The 21,433-nt window shown below is 38.2% G+C and overlaps 2 protein-coding genes across 5 annotated transcripts in view; both read right to left on the bottom strand.

Moving 5' to 3' along the window:
- Positions 1-21,433, bottom strand: part of LOC137638311 (uncharacterized) — a 63,945-nt gene that overhangs the window by 3,615 nt on the left and 38,897 nt on the right. For 2 of the 3 annotated variants that reach the window (XM_068370370.1, XM_068370372.1), the window contains 9 exons: positions 17,754-17,973; positions 16,309-16,580; positions 15,361-15,420; positions 10,799-10,925; positions 9,231-9,424; positions 8,786-8,955; positions 8,110-8,278; positions 7,553-7,891; positions 5,225-5,436 (listed from right to left, as the gene is read on the bottom strand). In XM_068370370.1, coding sequence (XP_068226471.1) covers positions 5,225-5,436; positions 7,553-7,891; positions 8,110-8,278; positions 8,786-8,955; positions 9,231-9,424; positions 10,799-10,925; positions 15,361-15,420; positions 16,309-16,580; positions 17,754-17,973 — 1,763 coding nt within the window. The remainder of the gene's footprint in view (positions 1-5,224; positions 5,437-7,552; positions 7,892-8,109; positions 8,279-8,785; positions 8,956-9,230; positions 9,425-10,798; positions 10,926-15,360; positions 15,421-16,308; positions 16,581-17,753; positions 17,974-21,433) is intronic. The other variant, XM_068370371.1, reaches the window with a different exon arrangement.
- LOC137638312 (uncharacterized) lies at positions 17,994-20,713 on the bottom strand. Of its 2 annotated transcripts, XM_068370374.1 has the most exons (2): positions 19,094-20,713; positions 17,994-18,916 (listed from the first exon to the last, which is right to left on the bottom strand). In XM_068370374.1, exons 1-2 carry the CDS (start codon positions 20,193-20,195, stop codon positions 18,804-18,806), a joined length of 1,215 nt encoding a protein of 404 aa, XP_068226475.1. In that variant the 5' UTR covers positions 20,196-20,713; the 3' UTR covers positions 17,994-18,803. The 2 variants fall into 2 exon arrangements, with proteins under 2 accessions (XP_068226475.1, XP_068226474.1); XM_068370373.1 differs by having other exon boundaries at positions 17,995-20,713.

The following is a 21,433-nucleotide window of genomic DNA, read 5'->3' as shown; positions in this document are numbered from 1 at the left end:
AATGAAACAAAAACAAAAGAGGTGACCTCTACTCTCTACGTTCCTCCCAGCCTAAAATAATGAAGAAAAATCACAAACTTTCAATGATATTCCACCCTCTTAACAAGAGAATGCCTTGATGAAGTCACTGGGCTTCACCACGGCATATCATTCCCGTGCTGAAGCTTGGTGATGGGCAAGAGTGCTCTCAAACTGGGGAATTTTCTTTTTCCTCAGTTTAACTAAATTTCTCTCATCCTATTTCTACTACCTATGATTGCTTCATATTTATCAACTGTCTCTAACCTGGCTGTCAAAACCCTCTTACCCATTTCACTGTCCAGATTTTTTTAGGGGAGATCGTATCCAGGATTGGAATTTTTTTTCAAAGTCAATTGCGGGAGTTGTGGCGGTCTTGCCAACTACCCGATAATGTTTGGGCACCTAGGAGTGTTGGTATTTCCATACTGGCATGTGGAACTATTCTCAAACAAAAAACTTGGCCATCGGATTCCAGGGGTTGGCCTGTTTCATAGAGATGGGACTCTTAGTATTCTGTCCGGTTTGCCTGCCACTATGATTAAAGTGGTACCATCCCTTTACGGTAGGGTAGGGAGTGGACATCAGGGAAGCAGCCTTTGCAAGTATCATTAGTGGAGAAATTAATTCCATGAAAGGTTAATGGGGTCTTCTTTTGGGATTTGAGACATTCTTAGTATTTTCTTTCCCTTATACTTATTTTTTCCATATTTTTTTTTATTATTTATCATTACCCCTTCCCTCCAACCCCCACCCCCAAAAAAAAATTAATGAGTAAATTTAATGTTCCCGTACCCCTGGATCAGGTGGCGAACCCTAGACACTATTTATGATCTCTGCTTGTGTAAATAAAAAAAAATTCTGTTGACAACCTCGGCAATTTAAAGGATTCCTCCAGCAATACATATTCGTTCAGTGTTATAACAGACTATTTATTGGCACTGACAGCAAATTTTTCTTATAACAAGGATAACGGTAATACTTTACACTCTGGTTCTGGCACAATACCAGATGCAACTACAAATTTGAAAATTCTCCATTTATAAATCTAGAAAACATTTCAATTGGCTGTAGTTACGATACAATTCATGAAGCCTTTTATAGAATTGGGGCAATCAAAGAAATTTTCATGAAACTTAACATTAGTAAAGGCTTAGGGGAAATTTGGGTATTATTTTCAAGTCTTGAGATTACTTTAGAAGCAAACAAAAAATTAGGCAGCATAAAAATTGATAATTGTATGATTTCGGGGGCTCTACGTAATAAAGCACCAAGAAACCTGGATGCATATAAACCTGAAGAATGGAGAGAAAAGTAATAGAGCATAGACTTCATAAGTAAGAACCCCAAGTCTCCAACATGAATCATTGCATCTGGGAAGATTGATAATTACAACTATTACGGGATGAGTATATTTATACAAAAAAAAAAAGGTGGTTTAATCAAAAGTAACACAGATTGAGGACATTGATCCTATTAAAGGTTTTAAACCATACATGAACTTCAGTTACGATAGTGACCTATATGATTTTTCAGAACTAGAAATTATGGACATGTGCCCTTCTAATGTTTAGAAAATAAGTATGATCCCCAAAACAAGCATGATATTTTTAACCTTTGAAACCCCAGTTATACCTGATCATGTGAATATTGAGAATGAAAGAGTACGTGTTCCAGAATATAAACCTACTGTAGGCCTTTACAATGCTTCAATTGTTTCAAATATGGTCATCCATTCCGTTACTGCAATAATACAAAGGTTTGTATCAACTGTTCTTCGTTATAACATGATGAATGCAACAGAGATACAACCTGTGCAAACTGTAAAGAACACCAAAAATCAAAAGATATGTTGTAGAGAATACAAGAAAGAAGAAGTTGCCATCTTGAAAGCAAATGCTGAACATATTAGTTTAGGCCATGCAAAGAATTTACTTATTGGCAACTTAATTTTGCTCAAGCTGTTAAGGTGCCATGAAAAAGTAATATTCCACTACCCCTTACCACCAGGGAAAATAATAGATATATATCTGACCCCAAAGATGTAGCAGAGGTACTTCCTAAGCACTTCACTCATGTATTAAGTGCTGACAATTATTCCCCAGCATTTCAACAAATTTAAGCAACATCATCTGTTGCTCCTGCTTCTTCCAATACTGAAGCTTTTAACTAAAGTATGGAGGCAATGCAAAATGCTATCTCAAGCTCGTCTTTGACTGCCATAGGTGAGGATGGCATCCAATATGAAATGGTTTCCTATCTCCCAGTGGATACTAAAGATTTATTATTAGAAACCCTTAATGGAGTACTACTCGGCGTCTGGGTTGTGGTCACAGCCCGAACGGGACTGCCTCTTAAACCTCTTGGAGATGAGGGCAACCTTCCTGCGGGCAGGAGGTACCAACCCCCATCGAAGGGAACTCGGTTTGAGCTCCGGCTCGTTTCTCGTATAACGCCTGATGTCGACCTTCAACTTGTGGTAGAACTTGGGGAGGGAAATCAGAGTACGGCCAAGAGGATCGTCTCTAGGTACTGGAATTCACCTATCTGTGGTAGGGAGCATTACCCACTACGGCAGCAGATGTTGATCGTGTCTTTCCCGCCTGAAGAAAAGACTTCCTTCTCCTTTTGGTCTTCCGTTCGGGGATTCTTACAGCAAAGAGAGGGATTCATCCATTCCTCTGCTGAGGGAGTAGTTCCTCCACTAGCCACTATGCAGCAATCTTCCTGCTTGCTGGAAGAGTCGCTGATAGTGGCAGGAAATAGTGGCTGCCTTTCCCATCCGCGAGAATCTTCCTGCTTGCTGGAAGAGTCGCTGACAGCGGCAGCAAATGGTGGCCACCATTCCCATCCATGAGAGAATCTTCCTTTTCCTGGTTGGTCTCCCCTTCGGGGGATTCCTCCCACAGGAATTGGGTTTGCGCATTTTCCACCATTGCCCTTCAGAGCAGGCCTCGTCATCAGAAGTCTTGTATCATTAGAAGATTCGTCTCACCTACAGACGTAGATCCTGAAAGATCCTATGGGAATTGGATTCATCCATTACCTGCCTTTGATCTTTGGGAACAGGCCATCAGACTCGCCTCACCAACAAGACTCATCTTGCCCAGCAGACTCGTCCTATCAGCAAGATTTGTCTTGCCCAGCAGACTCTTCGTGCCTAGTTGACTCATCTGCAACTCCCGAAGGAGATCCCGAGAGAACCCCCTCAGCGACTCTTAAAACAGCCACATGTGAACATCTTCCACAAAGCAGTATCTTCACTATGACTTCAAACCTAGAAACTATCCAACTCCTCTCTCAGGGAGTCTCTCCCGCAACAGGTTGCAAAGAGAATGTTTGGATACCAGGATAGATCTTTGGCTTCGGCCAATCCAGGCTAAGTGGACTAAAGTTGGTTTCATAGAAGGGGTATCCTTCCCCTCTATGCCACTATGCCAGAATTAGGGGTGTTCCTCGGTTACCTTCGGGAAGGAAGCTTCTCTTGTTCTTAGCAAGGAAAGGCACCACTAGTTCTTGAGCCTTGCCTTCAAACCAGAAGGAATTAACCTTTCTCCACGTCGGCATTCAAGTTTGGAGCCAACGGACCCTTAGTCGGAAAGGAGACCTGGTTCCAGGACCCCAAGCAGCAGAGGTCTCCTGCTCCTGTTGGCTTCTGCCAAGAAAGTCGGTAAACCCCATGGGACACTCTTAACGTCTCTCATTCACGACAATGGACCAAGTAATGCTTGACCTAGTTTCTGGCAACTCGGATCCCAGAACCCTTCGGTCTGGGAGTCCTTTGCAATATCACCAATGATCCAGATCAACGGTTATTATGCCAAAGAGAAACTGGAGGCCCTTCCTCAAGTTAACTATGAGAGCTCACCCCGAATCTCAACATTCTTCATCAGCACGGGGAAGGTCAAGAAGAGGATCATGAAGAACACCAATCTCTGCCTGGATTCACAAGATCATTGACCTGGCACTGAATTCAGATCCTCCTTCAACGCTTCGACCCTGAGCACACGACATAGGGGCCATTGCTATGCCCTTGGCGTTCAAACAAAACTACTCTGTGGTGCACGTTCTACAAGCAGGCATGTGGAAGCGTCGAAGACCTTCACCGCCCACTACCTGCAAGAGGTAACCCACAGGAGACTCGATACATTCTTTATCGGTCCTTTGGGGGCTGCATGACGACTGGTTAAACACATCAAGCTAATTGATGATCAAGTAGCAGGAGGTTAAGGGCATTAGTTACCCAGTTTTAGTCTGAGTTCAGAAATAAGAATGACTGGCTCTTTCTTTTCTACATTCTCCCCTCTCGGGGAAATCAGCATCCAGGGTCCTCTGCACAGCTGACCCCAACCAACTGCAGTTAAACCATTGTTCCCTTGTGTAACCTGGTATTGTCAATACTGTTATGTCCCCATACCCTTGAACTGGTATTGGGAATGACTGGGAAGAACTCTTACCTTGACAACCACATTGCTAATATCACAAACACACAATCTTGTGTAGGCTGCAGACCATGCATAGCAAGGCGAGGTGTAAGGTTTCCACCTACAGTACTATGTGATAACACACACAAAGGGGAATTCCTGGCTAAAAGCCAAAAAGCCAGATTGGAAGGGACGTGCACCCTCCAAATGGGTGAGTCAACCCCTATAAATAGTGTAGGTTTGTATTCCAGTTACAGAACAAATAACATATTTGGAAGTAATTAGTATTTTTCCTAAGGATACAAACTTGTAGCTATTTATACAGATTTACCGGCCATCCCAGCCCCCATTGAAGTCCTACCTCCATGCGAGCAAAGTGAAATACAATCATAGGTGTGCGAGTGAGAGGGGTAGCTACTACCTCCAAATTTATCATATTTTTGCCATCATAGAATGTGTAAGCAATTGAAGCAAAGCTACTTGAAAACTTACTGCTTTCTAAGAATTAAAAAGTGGTCAAACATATTACACTACAATTCTGAAAACTCTGCCACAAGCATTGTTACCAAGAACCTACTGTACAACAAATATTACAAGCGTAAGTGTTTATGCAAGAATGACATGTCAGAGACTTTATAGTAAACAATTACACCTACAACTACTGAAAATTATTTATCAGTTTGAATTTAAAGGGGGGCAAGTTCAAAGCACTTATATAAGAAGAACTCAAACACAACAGCCATATTTACTATTAGAAAGAAATTAGTTTAGCTTCTACTTACATTGTCTCCTACCTTGTATGACGGATTGTCATACGCAGCGTTATTTCTGGAGGAATTGATGTGAGCTTTGGCATGATTTTGCTTCCTCAGTAATATTACAAGTAGGCCAAGGAAGCCGACACAGGCAACTGCAGCAATAATGGCAACTGCCACTAAAGCTGGGTAGTAACTGTACGTAGTGTTTTCTCCTTTATCGGTAATTGAGGCTAGACCTGAAATAACAGATTAAGTTTAATGACAAGGCATTTTTTTTACTACATAATTTCCAAATATAAATTTTCCTTTAGTTTAAAGAGCTTTGAATTTGAATATAGAAACAAATTGCATAATAAAAGAATAAACTGTACACATGATATTATTATTTACTTAAATCATAAGAAAAGGAGTTTTGACAAAGAAAAAACTTAATTTTGCGAAGGTGTGTGATTTCCAAAGACATAAATACCATAGAAATGTTGTTTACACTGCTCTAGAGCCAGTGTATCAACATGCAAAAATGGACTCGGTGTGTATAGGAGAGACCTCGCAATTTCAGATTCATTTGAAATTGCCACAGAACCTCAGTAGCCGAAAGTAGCTGAAAGAAACCATTGCTCTGGTCTTCACCATTGAACTTACATCACAACAAGCCGACAACCTCTTCAAAGAATATTATTAAGATAGGTACTCGTAGTCAGGTATTTTCCTCCCTTTGATCATTATCCATGTAAGTACGTGTGGTTAACGCTGGAATTGAATAGTGTTTGGTTGTCTGTCTTCTAAACACTTAGTGTTGTTTCCTTTATTTTGTAAGCAATTTTACTGTCTTGAACAATTTATCTCTAGGTAACATAAAGGGGGGTTGTTGATTGACAGTGCCATTTTTGTAACTTCATTCATCATCAACAGGTTCCAATTACAGGTACAGTATTACATTGTTATGAATATGAAGGGAGATTTAATTCGAGGATCTACACATTGGTTAGGCTAGCATAATCTCATAGGAGGCTGACTTGATTATGGTTGAACCTTCAGGATTTTATCTTCCAAGGAAGGCTCCAATGGGGGTTATTTTTCCTGGTTCTGTTCAAAAGATTTAGCTGTTGCTGCACCTTCAGGTTCCAAGCTTCCATGGGAAGTTCAGGTCACATATCTGCAACTAAGCTCTACGACTCGCTGCGATGATAAAAAACCCAAGAAATGGCGGAAAGTCTAGCGAGTGTTCAGCTGTCTTATATCGGAACAACCTATCACACGCTTCCTACTAGATACCCACTTGCTTATTCTTGGATCTGGGCGATTGTTGAAGGGAGTGTGCGATAGAGAGTTGAATGCGAGTAGCTGTCTACTTTGTTCCTAACCCTATCCAATTGAAATACACCAGCCATATTTCTTAGACACTTCATCTCGAACACATTCAATTTTTGTCTCTCCATCACTTTCATTCCCCTTTTTATAGCCATATAAAAACCACTTCAGAGAGGAGATTCGCATTATATCCTGGGTTGACCTTCAAATTATATTTACATAGATCAATTTCTCCGAAGATATCTGGTTTTAAAGCCAAGACCAACAAGCCCCTTTCAACAGAGGCTATCTGTATCTTGATGATCTCCCCTTTTTAAAATACTGATCCTGTCTCCATTCCTAAAAACCATGATGCAAGTAAAATTGCCTTTACAATAGAATTCTTTACTAATAGGCAATTTCAGGACACCCATAGTTTTACGGGTTGGTCAGGGCATAGGGTGTTCATTAAACATTACCTGAAACAACTCCAAGCAGTACAACCTGCTTGCTTAGTACTTGGGGTATACGTGACCCCTGCAGGGGTAGTTCAGAGGAAGTGCCAAATCACCAGGCCATTTAAGCAGACAGTATTCTTCAGTCACCCTTGTGAGGTAAGAGTCAGACTTGTTAGTTCTCTTACTTTTTTGGGAATGTGCATATGGATATTATGTTGGATTTGCTAGTACACAGTTGTCTTGGAATAGGCACGAGTCTACTTATTAATACTCTGGTACTAAGACATTGGAGATCACACACAACTTTAATCCAAAAAAAGGAGTTTTGACAAAGGAAAAACTTATTTTTGGTCAGGTGCTCACTTTATCCCAAGAAAACAATTTGAAAGTTGTAAACTAAACATGAGCATCCCAAGTTGCAAATCTAAATGATGCTTTTACCTACTAAAGAGAAAGATTTACAATACAAAAAAAAATATCCTTCATTAAAAGAAAAATATCCTTTACTAAATTATCTGACCTTACTAACTGTAACTTCTGGTTGTTGAAATTATTTGCTTGCAGGCAGCTTGAATGTTAAAGAAAAAAATTGCTCCTAACTTACCCACTTCGCTTCGCTCTGGCTTGGGTAACTGTCCTGCTTTGGTTTTGATAATGATCACGTTACTACTCTTCTTGCGGCCATTTGTCAAGTAAGCATCAAGCCATACGCTGTACTCAACATCAGGTTTCAAGTCATTCAAGAATATCTTACTCTTCCCGTCTACTTTGGGATCTTTGAAAATCTCCGTTTGTGCTTGGTTTTCCTCCCGCTCCCGAAGGAGAACTACCTTGTAGACATTAACGAGTTTCTCCTCAAGATCTGACACGCCTGTATACAATATTTCTGCTGTCTGTGATGTAACATTTCCAGCTGATATAGTGATGTTAAAGGCATATTTATCTGTAGATAGAGCAAAACAATATAAATTTATATAGGAACACTAAAATTAGAATAAGGACTGAGTATTAACTTGTAAAAAGTTTATGGCAAGAGTCTGGCAGTAAGCACAATACTGCACTACATATTTAAAAGTAATTGAAAGCTTTTGTTTCCAAATTACAATTTATATTAAAACTGTTATCTAATTTTCTGTGGTCAATAAAGATGTTTCGTCTTACCTTCCTCTGGAAGAGTTTTAAAGACATAAGGCTCTGAATGGAAAACCTCAGTAGACTGGTTTTTGTGTGGAACGAATACCAAGTCTACTGTGTATTCTGTGCCTGGCATCAACTCAAGGAGGTTCATCTTGTTATTGGTTCTGTGGAATATCTGACTGACTTGAGGAATCTGGAAAGTAAAAAGGGAAACCATTTAAAATTTGTTCAAAGCTTTTTAACAGACCATTTTTTCAGATAACCTTTTTTTTACTATTCAGTCAGGACTATGGTCCACCCCAAAGGCCTAAGCAAAGTCCTTCAAAACGAATGGGGAAAAAAGCACGCTAATAGACGAACAAGAATTCTATGAATGAAATTTGTATTTTTCTGTTCTTCAATTAGACTACTGTAACTTCAAACATGCTTACAGTACTGTATCACTAATTCTACACATCTTTATTTGAACCAGTGCTTAAGTTGTGTTTCAAATAACTGGAACTACTGATGAAAATAATGACATTCCAATGCTGAAAAGCCTATACACTGTATTGTATATTAGGAAACTTGAAAACAGTAATTACTTTACAATTTACTGTATAAATAATGTTAAAAATCACAAAAACATAATACTGCACAGAGCGTTTATTGAAGTGTCTCCCCGAACAGTAAATATTTTAATCAATAACACCATTCTTACCTTTTTATTCTTTGCTATATATTTCACTTGAACCCCATCAATATACTTCAACTCTTCTTCATTAAATATTTTCCAGGAAACCTTGGCTGACGTCTTTGTTACTTCAGATACGTAGATGACAGCATCGATATCCAGGCGAGCTAATGGTGTGGTGGTAGGGGGTGTACTTGCTGGAAATAAAACAAGAGGAAAATAAAGAATTATGGCATTTATTCTCAGAGACTATATGCCAATCACCTCCAATAGGAATTGAGTGAACTAACAGACAGCCATAGATAAGAATGTTATAAGTTGAAGCAACCATTTTATAACAAAGTGGATACGGCTAATTAAAATATTTTGTTTTAAAACTCAAAATGTCATAGAACAGTTCTGTTTATATTAGAGTCTTGGCTTCCAAAGGAATACTTTAAAAGCCGATTAAAGGCTACTGCTTTGTGCTAACCTGCACGTGGTGCATTGTAGGAGAAGACGGGAGACATTATAGGATCGGTTCCCAGGATGGTCAGCATCACCTGCATGGTATACTGAGTAGCTGGTTCCAGGTTATGAAGAATATAATCCCACTTAGACTGAGCGATGGGGGTTCCAGCTGGTACAATAATTTCGTGGGACCAGTCATCAGGGTTTGGTGTTCTCCTGTCGGAAAAAAATAAAACAATTGTTACGAACAATTTCACATAAGTTCTAACAAGATGTATAAAAAAACCTCATATATTTGGTAGGTTTAAATCATACCACAGTTTAGAATATATTCAAAAACCCTTTCATGAGCAACAAAATCTTAGGTTGACTAAAGAAGTGAAATTTCTTAAATCTTGTAAAATAATTCATAGTTTCTGAGATATGCAGAAAGAATCATGGCTAAAAAATCTCTTTACTTGATCACAGTACTCTACCAAATTACTTCATATACAGTATAGCTTATATATTTTCTTTCCTCATTGGGATACTTTTCTTGTAGGAGCCCTAGGGCCTACAGAGTGACATTCTGCTATTCCAACTAGGGTTGTAGGTTAACTAGTAATAGTAATAATACAATATGTGCTCATTACTAGAAGTATGCAAAATATTGCAAACACTGAGTAGCTGCGTAGACAGTTTTTCAACTTTAGGTGGTGACAAATAAAGAGGACATAGGGCTAAGCTAGGTGTAGTAGCACTGCTTATTGCCAGATATATGTTCAATTGGTTTTTGCACTTCCAACATCAAAATCACTCCTTACTGCCACATAACATAGTCTAGTAATAATGTGTTCCTATGGTGCAGTGCCAGGTTGTGTGGATGCAACTTGTGTCCAAATAAGACTACAGTACTTTACGAAAATATCTAAGTTATCCTTAGGAGTGTTCCTTCTGACCTATTTGCACTGACCTCTTCTGAATCTGCTGCTCAAGTTCTATAAATTCACTTTGCCCCAATTTTCATGTTTAACAAAAAATTCTTAGTGACCTTCTACGTAGAGTATAGAAATATGATCTAGCAGTTTTATTGTACATGAACTGTACAATTTAGCTATAAATTAATTTAGGTATAAATTGAACTTTAGAATGTGCCTGCTAGTAATGTCTTTCCTTCCCAGACGTCATCTTCGGTCATTGCTGCACCCCATTGTATTCTAGTAAAGATGTTTGTTTATTAGTGTACACGTACCTTAGGTCAAATTCTAGGGACTGGTAATGATATACCCAAAAAATGGATGTGTTGTAATACTGACAACCTCTTATTCATACACTTGATTGCCTCTTAAATTTCTCTTTTAAAATACGATGAAAATTCTGTAGTAACCAATTAAAATAACGTGGATGACTTTAAAAAAAAGATGGATTCAAAAGCCTAATACACTATTTTATACATTTTATGTCAGAATAGTATATACTGTACATTCCAGAAATGAACTAATATATCAAAAAATTCAACAAAAAAACGTATAAATTATTATAATGCCAGCAAAAAATAATTATATTCATAGCAGCAGCAATTACTTCGAAACAAGAAGAAAAAATACTCACGCAGGATCGCTGGTATATCTTATGAGGAGTTCTCCTGGTAGTCCTTGGAGGTGATTCGGTATTTCAAACATGACCTGTGCTGTAGTTGCATCCAAACTTGTAACATGGGGTCTAGGAATGAGATCCACTGAAAAAAAAAATAAAAATCAGATAAATCTTGCTATAAGAGAATTAAGTTAATTTGAAAGCCATAAAACTCAAATGTAGTATATTTTAAAATGTTTAGCCCAATCAATTCTAAAAGATTTCAAGACAATACTGTTTAAGCAAAACTTTAATTTACATTTAGTTGAATAAAAGAGAGCAATTCATTCTCGATGCCAGAATTGTACTGAAAGGAAGAGACTGTACTGGAATAAAAAAATAATCAAAAGTACAGTTCAAGTTTAAGACTTGATATCTACATAAGCATGTAGATTTGTAGATTTGCAAAACTTTTCATCAAAATTGAACTTATCCTAGAGTGACATTTACCAAATAATAATCCCTAAATATAACAACCACACACCTGAGATTCAATAAAATATCCTAGTTTCCAACTGTGATCCTTATTTATAAACTGTAATGTCCTAGACTTTAACAAACCCCTGAACAACATTTCTTTATAAAAACTATGTCTACGGAAGCCAGAAAATATCCTTCAATCTAACTGACATTGTTAAATTAATATTGCTAAAGAGGGTCACAGATTAAAATCTGTGTAGGCTTGCACTTCAAGAAATCAACCTAAAATTAACTTGACCCCACATTTCTTTTTTCGATATTAAACAGTTAACATGTAATAGATTCTTTACATGAAGCCCTAAAAATGGCAAATTTGGAAGTAATTTGGATTTTTCTTAACTATACAAAGCTAAATCTTTTTAAGAGGAGTTAGATTCAGCGCAAGCTGATGCTTTAGAACGGCCATAAAAAACTCTGAGTGTGGTGGCAGCAAATTCCCCAGCAGTGGCAAGGCGAAACTCCCGGTCCACCTGCTTACTCGTTCACTGAACCACTTTTGTTTTCATGATGGCTGACTGGGAGAAGGTGATGGCAGGAAAAGTATGCGAAAAGAACTTCGGATTTGTATAGTTAGAAAAATACATATTATTTCCAAATTTGTCATTTCTTCTGACACAATATATAAACCCTTGCTCTTTATGTAAGAGACTCACTCATAGGTGGGTGAAAGTCCATTCAACGGGCTGAAAACTTGCCTAGGGATTGCCACACCCGAGCTGAAGGACGTGGAGGTGGGATCCTAACACCTTGTGAACCTGTTGGTCTTATAATACCAGAGATGCCGATGGACTGTCAGTGAGCAAGAAACTACCCTGTGACTATTTCTAGCTTTATGAATAACCACAGGTTTGTAATTATACACACAGACCTATGCAATCCAACTCCCCCTTACCAAGAGACTGGGGACGTGACACAATATGTATTTGTAGATGAACTAAGAAATTTTCAAGCTACTAGCATAAATGGGCCTTACATGCAGTCAATGGGAGCCAGCCAGCAGGGTCTTGAAGGCTGTATCCCAAGAGAGGGGAAGATGAAGAAAAGAAAAGGCAAGTCATTCCTTTACATTCACCCTAGACTAAAACCATAACCTATGCCCTTGGCAGACTGCTAATTGTCCTGTAAGAAGCAACCACCACAGGGCCTATGGAGAACATGTCAAGGGACCTGTATGTCACATCTTACAGGTAATGGGCAGTGAAGGTCATCTGGTGCTTCCATACGCCTGCTTGTAACACCTGTGACACACACACAAGTTCCTTTTGAATGCCAGGGACACCATGAGCTCTGGGTTTACTTCCCTAGTGATGGGGGAAGGATTGAGGGAATGGTTGATAACCTGCCTGGTCTAAGAGGAAATAGTGTTCTTGGTAATTTTCCTCATAACCTTGCCTGTACTGATAAACACCTGATTGTTGTGAGGGCAAGCCCTTCTTGTGCATATGAAGTAGTGCCTTACAGCCCTCCCAGGACATAGTAACAGCTGATCCGTGTCATCACTTACTTCCTGTAGACTCGCAATCCGGAAGAGCTCAAACCTAGAGTCCGCCACAGCCGGATTTTGGGTCTTAACATTGAATTCAGGGGCGATACTGAGAGTAACTTTTCCCCATCCTCTTGAATGAACTATGTTGTTTGAGACACCATGCAATTTGCTGACCCTCTTTGCAGAGGTTAGGGCGAGGAGGAAAACCATTTAGGGGTTCAAGTCACGATCTGATACTCGACTCACGGTTTGTAGGGAGCTCCTTTCAGCTAATGGAGGACTTTAATCACGTTCCAAGGAGGGGATGTCTCACCTCCAGCTGAGGGCAAGATAACTCAAAGTTCTGTACGAGCATAGATAACTCTGCCGAAGAGGAAATACTGTACGAGCCCCTTTCAGTATAAAGATCTGGCTTAAAACCGAGAGATAGCTTTTTACCTCTGAGACTGAGCAGTTTTTTTCCTCTTGGAGATAAAACAAAAACTTGGCAATCAGGGGAATAGTGGCTCCGAGTGGAGAGACCCCTTCTATGACACAAACCATAGAAGATAGCCCACTTTGCCTGATAGACTGCGATAGAGGACCTTCCGAGGTATCTAGATATATTTTTGCCAGGGTTACGAAAAACCTCTCGAGTAAGGATATGATGGATAACCTCTAGGCATTAAGTCGTAGAGATGCGACTGCTCTATGGTATATTTTTGCCCGTGGTTGACATAGAAGGTCGTGTAAGGGGGTTAACTCCCTCGGGACCTCCGTCAGTAGCCGCAGAAAGTCCAGGTACCAGTCTATGCTGCGATTGCCTAGCTATTAACGTTATAGATAAGTTGGATGACCATCTCACTTGTTGGGGAGTTTCCAGATCAAGCAAAATGGGGGAAACACGTAGGCTTCTATGTCGTCCCATGGATGTTGGAAGGCATCTTGGAACACTGGGTCTAGTATTGGAGAGTAGTACATCGACAGTCTGTGGTTGAGAGATGTTACGAACAGGTCTATCAGAAGCGAACCCCACAAAGTTAGAATATTGGTCGTTAACCGAGAAGCCAAAGACCATTCAGAACCAACTATCAGACTTAATGCTCAGGTTGTCCACTATCCAGGACGATAGTGAGATCTGCTTGTCCTCTATCTATCTCAGAATCTCGACAGCTACATAGCAAAGGTGTTACAAGAAGGTACCTCCCTTTTTATTTAAGTATGCCACTACGGTAGTGTCGTTCATCAATGCTACCGAGTGACCTGAAAGAAGATGCTAGAAGTGTTGAAGGGCTAGAAAGGCTGCCTTCAACTCCAGGAGGTTTATGTGGCATTGCTGATTGGGATGGAGCCATAGCCTTGATGCATCCGTGAAGAGTATCAGTTCCAGGGGAAGGGGTGGGAGAAAGATGATATACCCCTCGATGAACATTGGGAGTTTTCCATCCACCAACACGAGTCTTTCTTGTGCTCTGATCCTATCAGAACGCACTTTTCTGGAAGGATTCCTGCACTGACCAAAGGGTCAAAGTTGCCACTGAAATGACCAAATGCAGAGGAAACTGTTGGGGACTAAGCATTCCAAGGACACCAGGTCTCCCAACAGACGTTGCTACCGATGGTCTGGCACCAAACTCTGCTCCAAGTTCAAAAAATCTTTCCTAGTAGGGTATTGATATGTATTCCCAGATATACCAAGTCTTGTTTGGGCTGCAGAGATGACTTTTCGAGTTTTACTACAACCCCCAGATTGTATCAAAACTTGAGAAGCATGTCTCGGTGTAGGAGAAGGGTCTTCAAGTCTGCCAGAATCAGTCAGTCGTCCAGATAATGGAGGGAACAGATACCATTGGCGTGGGCCAGGCTGAAACTAGAGTGAACACTTGCGATGCTGTCGACGGGCCAAAGCACAGCACTCAAAACTGGTATATGTTGTTGCATGGATGAAATCTTAGGTACTTCCTCAAGGCAGGATGGACCGGGATCTGAAAGAACGAATCTGTCAAGTCCACTGTGATCATGAAGAGCACGGTTACACTTGCAAAGAAAATGGAAACAAAGTTAGAACAGCCGGATAAACAGAAAACAGAGAGGCAGTGGAGCACATCTGCTCTCTACCATGGCCAAATCAAAGGTGGTTCAGCCAGTGGGTAAGCAGGCAGTCCCAGAGTATCCTCGCCTACTGTCAGGAGGTTGGCTACTACCTTGCTCAACTTTTATGGCCAGAAAGCCAATTTGCACAGAGTCTAACTCCTACTGAAAAAACAACAACAACGATGATTTGTAGTCGCGTTGGAACAATCATGATTTCTCCAAGAAATCTGCATCCACAAAGCTAAGACCTGAGATATTATCAACTATAAATATATTCTAAAAAATACTATTTTTTATAGTTACCTGCAGGTTTTTCATCAAAAGGACTTCCCATGCTGTCTTTCCCTAGCAAATGGCACCCATGGAAGATTATATTTATAAGAACCTTCTCTATATGATATGTTACTGTATTGCCTGTCTCATCTTAAAGATGCTTTAAAACATTATCCCTTTTATAAGTTATTTTAAAATATAAATGCCATATAAAATTCTTACAAACCTTCACTGGAGGTGTTCACATCAACGTGGCCAGGAGCTTGAGGCTCTTCCGTCTGATTATCTATAATATTAGGTTAGCTTTAATGAGGTTGATTGTAATAATGAAAAACTTACCCTACTCATGCAATCCCGTAAAATTAAACCAATGATTGGACTAACTTAAATTCTGTAATATGGAAGAAAATTCCTTACATAATTCAACCCAGCTTTGTTTTAGAATGATTTATTGTTAACTTGTTCTCATCATTTATTTATTTCCTTATTTCCTTTCTTCACTGGGCTATTTTTCCCTATTGGAGCCCTTGGGTTTATAGCATCTGGCTTTTCCAACTAGGGTTGTAGCTTAGCTAGTAATAATAATAATAATAATAATAATAATAATAATAATAATAACTGCTTTCTACCTGATATTATACAATTGAATAATTAATTTTCTATTGAACTGAATATACTTTTGACCTCCAAGTTACAATTGAAGCCAAAATATGCCAACCCAATTATCTGGAATTTAAATTAGTCCATAACACCAAACCTTGTCATATAACCTCAATTCTTCAGGGTTTTACTTGTATTTGAAATTTCCTTAATTTTCTTTGATCCTTGCTATTCTTATGTTTAAACAATTTTGTAATAATTTTAATAATTAACAGTAATGCCTATGTAAGCCTATTTGAGTCTTGAATATTATATTTGACTGCTGGTAGTGAGGAAACTTTCATGGTACAATACCTTTATATGAACTCTAATAGGAAATATATAAATCACAAGATTTGGTCAACATTTTTCCAATAAAAAATTGGCTGGCCAATGCATACTAAGATGTGGAGAACTACATAAACAGAAACTTTAAATTAAAATATTAGCCAACCATATACCACATACACTATCAAAATTATATACAAAACATCATGTCAATTACAAACACATACACAACTCCATTCAACCTTACCATAAACAGACTGAGCTGCACATTGCCATGTTTCACAACAATTTTCTCCCGGAGGCTTCACTCGGATAGCATCTTCTGGCCGACAGTTCAATTCTGGTGGTGGTGAATCAGGGATATGGGGACATTCATCAATGCATGTTACATTTCCCCAATTACAAGAGCATCTCTTTGAGCAGCCAGTTAGTTCTTGTGGAACAGAGTCATAGTTTGAAATTTTCCTTCCCCTGTACTCACAAGATGAAGTTTGAATACACTTTACTTGAGGACAGCACCTGTTAATATAATAGCAATGAAAATAAATTAAAAATGCATTACATTCATAAGTTTCATCTTTTCTACCATGTTCTGATTTATGCCAAATGTACCTCCTTACATACAATGTGTTATTTAAGGGTGTTGAGATAACATACTGTTCGGGTTTGGTTACTAGAGAATATTTTTTGTAACAAAGTGTAGGAAATAATGCATCCTATTTCAAACTTGAAACAAATAAAAACATGACAATTTTCTTTTAAAAAATACACACTGTTAATATGAAGATACAAGAGAGTGCACTTTCAAAATGGTTTAACTGCATTTTTACAGAAAACATTACTATAGTCAATTTTTTTTAGCGATGCAGATTTGCACCGACTCGCAGCGGTGCCCTTTTAGCTCGGAAAAGTTTCCTGATCGCTGATTGGTTGGACGAGATAATTCTAACCAATCAGCGATCAGGAAACTTTTCCGAGCTAAATGGGCACCGCTGCGAGTCGGTGCAAATCTGCATCGCTAAAAGAAATTGACTATAATTATCAATGTATGGAGTCAAGAAAGTACTGTACTTTACTGTACTTCTCACCAGAAAGGGACAAACTGCAGTGTAACTTGGAAGATACACTGCAGATGAAGCTAAAGGTTCTTTGCAAGGTCCCATTAGCTTCAACATACTATTTCTGCATTTTATTTTCCAATATTCTTCCCAAATAGTTGTTAAACTATTTTAGCTTTACTTTAACTATTACCTCTCAACTAGAACAACATTTAAAGGGAGCCTTATGGCAGTCTTGATATGTAACTATATAGTCTGGTGAAACTATTTTATATAAAAATTCAACAGTTCAGTAAATCATCCACCAGCATAACATTGTTCCTTCAACACCAGTTACGTAACACTTATTACGGTAATAGCCAAATAAAATCAACATTTGATAAGTCTACGGGCATTTAATGAAAGATATATTTTGGTGTAATTTGAAGGGTAATTTGGGAAAAAAATGTACTGTACAGTACTTATGAGGAGATGATGTGTACCAGTTGATATTTGATAAATAAAGGATCTTTGTATACTTATGTGTAGTGTGGGTGTATTACATTCAATAAATCAAAGGTCATTTATTGAGACATGCGTAAGTGAGGCTGGTGGAAAATTTGTTGAATCGAGGGTCTTTACACGATGGTCATACTTAGGTGGTGTTGGCTCGTAAGCCTTGTCCAAGTCCCACTCCAGACAATCAGGATCAATAAGTTGGAGTCCAAATGTGACTGGGCATTCAATGGCAGCGCAGTGTACTTCAAGGTTTGTTGAACATATGCAAGACTGAGAGCAATCTTCATAAAATTCTTGCCCCTTCTTGTAGTAACGCTCATTGTAATAGCACATTTCAGATCGATCTATGTTAATTCCTGCAAATTTAAAGTTGACAATATTAATTCAATCACACGTATCGCAAGTAGAAAAAATCCACAGTTGCAATACTTTTAGAATTACACAAGCTTTATCAAATTCATTCAAATATGAGAGAACAACATGATGGTTAGTTCCATTAATCCTGTATTCATCAAAAATGACCCAAGGGATAAATAACATCATGGATATAATCACACTAATTTTGAACACTGTAATGTTTTGGTACTTTAAAACTCACAGCGATGTATCAAATTTCTAATAAGCATGAAAATCCACATCCATAAGGAGAAAGCACAAAAACAAAGCAGTAAGATTCCTCAGCTGTCAAGTTCTACATAAAACAAATGATTAAGGCATGCAAATAGGTAAGCCGTAAACAGATAAAATGCAATACAAGTTTCAAAAGGCTGTACTTTCTAAAATCCAGGTAAAAAATGGCCAAAACCAGTTACTAAATGTCCTGTTAGTCACAATTGCCACATAATATTTATATATATATAAGTAAATTTAGATGTAAAAAATGTTGCCTGTGACTAAACGTAGTGGAGTAACTATAGTGTAAGAGAACAAGCGAGTGTTCAAGAAAAACCTAAAGCGAGAAAAAAGCAACCATTAAATTCACACATATGCTTTTAAACGCCACTGTCACTAGAAAAGTGGATTTCCGCATTCCCATCATTCTTGAAGGCCATGTGGGTGTTTATTAAAGTTATCCTTCTCTGCCTTTGTCACAGAGTTAATTCCTGTATACCCTCTAGGTGAAACTACGATCCTTGTAAAAGATAACACAAAGGCACACAACACAAGCTTCCAAATTAAGCCCTTTCTATACAACACAAGAGACAAAGATCCACTTCCATATTTGAATACCTTTTATGTGACCTGAGACATCAGCTTCATTCTGTGAGGAAGGTGGGATATCGGAAGGAAAAGAGAGTCCTTCACTGGAAGAGGATAATTCAGATGTTGGCAAGTGGGACGGATTTCCTTCAATGGTAGGGGGAAAATTAGTCGACTCATTGTTGATGTGGTGATAAAGTGTCTCATTAGTGGTGGGTAGATAATTGGTTGCATCATTTGATGAGGGATAAAGGGGTTGCTTGTTGTGCAATTCTCTATCATCTTCCAATACATGAGCACTCTCACTGGGTGATTTTGGAAGGAGGGTTTTGCCATGTTCCTTTAAAGGGTCAAATATTTGGTGGGTACCTCGAGTACTTCCCGGAATGTGGAAATTTTCATAATCCTCAGGCAGATCAAATGAGTCGTCACTTTCATCAGGTTCTCGGGACTCTCCTCTGGTGTTAATAAGGCTAGATGTGTCTTGAACAGTTTCCCCACCAAATGGATTGGAGTTCAACGTGGAATTGACATAATCTGGTAAATTTACAGTGATATTTTCAGTTTGTCCTGGAGTGTGAAAAGCTGGGACCACCTCATTTCCACCATGAGGTCTGGTTCCATCAACTCCATTTGAGTCATTTAATACATTTCCAAAAAGTATAAAAGGTGCCCTTGAAGTATGAGAAGCAGTTGTAGAGGCATCAAAACTATCATGCTCTTGCATAATCAAGTGATGATTATCAGCTATATTTATACCAGGTAGCTGTGAGTCTCTCTCGGGTGGGTGAGTAAGATTAATTTCATCATGATCAGGTTGCTCAATAGTTCCTTCATGAGCTTCTGAATTGGATAATAGTTTGAATCCCTCCTCATTGAAACCATCGCCTAAAGTTTCTAGAGTCGGCTTAGGCTGTCCTATTGTCTCCACTGGCACCAGTGAAGAATTCAAGAGCAACTGTTGAACAAATGATGGATTTCTATCTACTGGGATTAGAGTGTTAAGATGATTATGTTCTTCAGTAAAGTTTTCCTTATGTTCTTTGTTTAAAATATCTAAAGATACATTTTCAAATGGACTTCCTATAGTATGATGCTCTATTCCACCGCTCGTCATTCCCCTAAGATCAACTCCGCCAGTCCATCCAAGATTGTTTGTGGTGTTATTAAAGACAAGATCAAAGTCTAAATTGTTGATCCTGAGATTTTCAAAAGTCCCATTGCCACCTTGCATGAACAAATCAAGAAGACAATCTGGTACAGGGCAGCAAGGATCATCAGGATTGGGTATCATAGAACAGTTACGTTTAAGCTCTTCTGGAAGGTTCACCAAAGGGCACCTTGGAAAACATTGAACTACTCCATCTTGGACACACATGCACTGACGACCGCATTCCTTTTCCTCGGTAAAGTTTGTGCCAATAATGCAGTCTGACTGGAAGGTCTCTCCATATTCAACACCTATAATAGATTACATGTCATGCCAGGAATGCTAACTGTTTCATACAATACATGACAAGAGTCAGAGAATAAACAAAATTATAGTATAAGAAGATATAATAATTTTAGTCTGTTTGATCAAAATGGGTGTCCTTGACAAAATGCAGGTATGATATGATATAGATCATAATGACAAGCTAGTCATAAATTATAAGAAAATGATAAAAAAAAAAGTTTAAAGACTTTATTTAAACACTATCTTCAAGATGTGTTTGGTGAAATGCTTTCCAATACACTGCAGTAGTATATGTTTGTTTTTTCATAGTGTGTTCTTTTCATGATTAAAAACTACTTCACATAAAGATATAAATGTACTGTAACCAATGTTGGAAAGATTTAAATATATAAAGTATTCTTAGATGTACATGAAAACGCAAAAATATTCATCATCTAATTCACATGAAGTTGAATGACTGACCATCAAAAAACTGCAAATATAATTAATACATAAAAAATCTACATAAACTTTCAATAAAATGTCAGTTAACTATGGATTTACAGCCTTTATCAAGGAAACAAAATATAGTAGCAATGTCAACTTGAGAGAACTGAAGAAAGAAAGTACTGTATGGTCAATTCACTAAACACTAAAGTCTTTTAAACCTATAAAGATCAGTCTGGAGAATCAATAATGGTTAAATAATAATGGACAAAATTGTATAACTAATTTTGTGCTAAATGTTTCTTTAAAGAAATTTTAAAAGGTATAATGAGTAAAATCATGTTAAAATACCAGAACATTGAAAAAAAATGAAAAATAACCTCCTAATTTCTTGTAGACTAAAAAACTACATGTCATTCTTAGATTAGTCACTTTTTACTTTAGTCATGGCCAAGACTGATTAAAATAAACGAAAAGTGGTCTGTCATTATTCGTAACAAAGAAAATACTTTCAAGTTGCATGGAAAGGAAAAATAGGTGATTTGAGAACCATTGCTCAAGACTTGCAAAGTATATCATACTTTATCAAACAGAGAAATTCAAGATCTGGACAAAAAATTAGTCAATCAAGCATTATACTTTATAAAAATAAGAAAAAATCAAACTGCATGCAAGAAACTTAAAATATCAATATGAAATTAAAGTTAAGTTTAAATGCAAGAGCTGGTGCATGA

Source organism: Palaemon carinicauda, chromosome 3 (genome assembly GCF_036898095.1).
Source record: "Palaemon carinicauda isolate YSFRI2023 chromosome 3, ASM3689809v2, whole genome shotgun sequence".
Classification (NCBI taxonomy): Eukaryota; Metazoa; Arthropoda; class Malacostraca; order Decapoda; family Palaemonidae; genus Palaemon; species Palaemon carinicauda.
The sequence above is the reverse complement of the archived record's forward strand: the minus strand, read 5'-3'. Positions and strand labels throughout refer to the sequence as shown.

Coding starts and splice junctions, on each gene's coding strand:
- LOC137638312 (XM_068370373.1), bottom strand. CDS start 20,195: ATGTGTGTCCAAGATGGAGTAGTTCAATGTTTTCCAAGGTGCCCTTTG.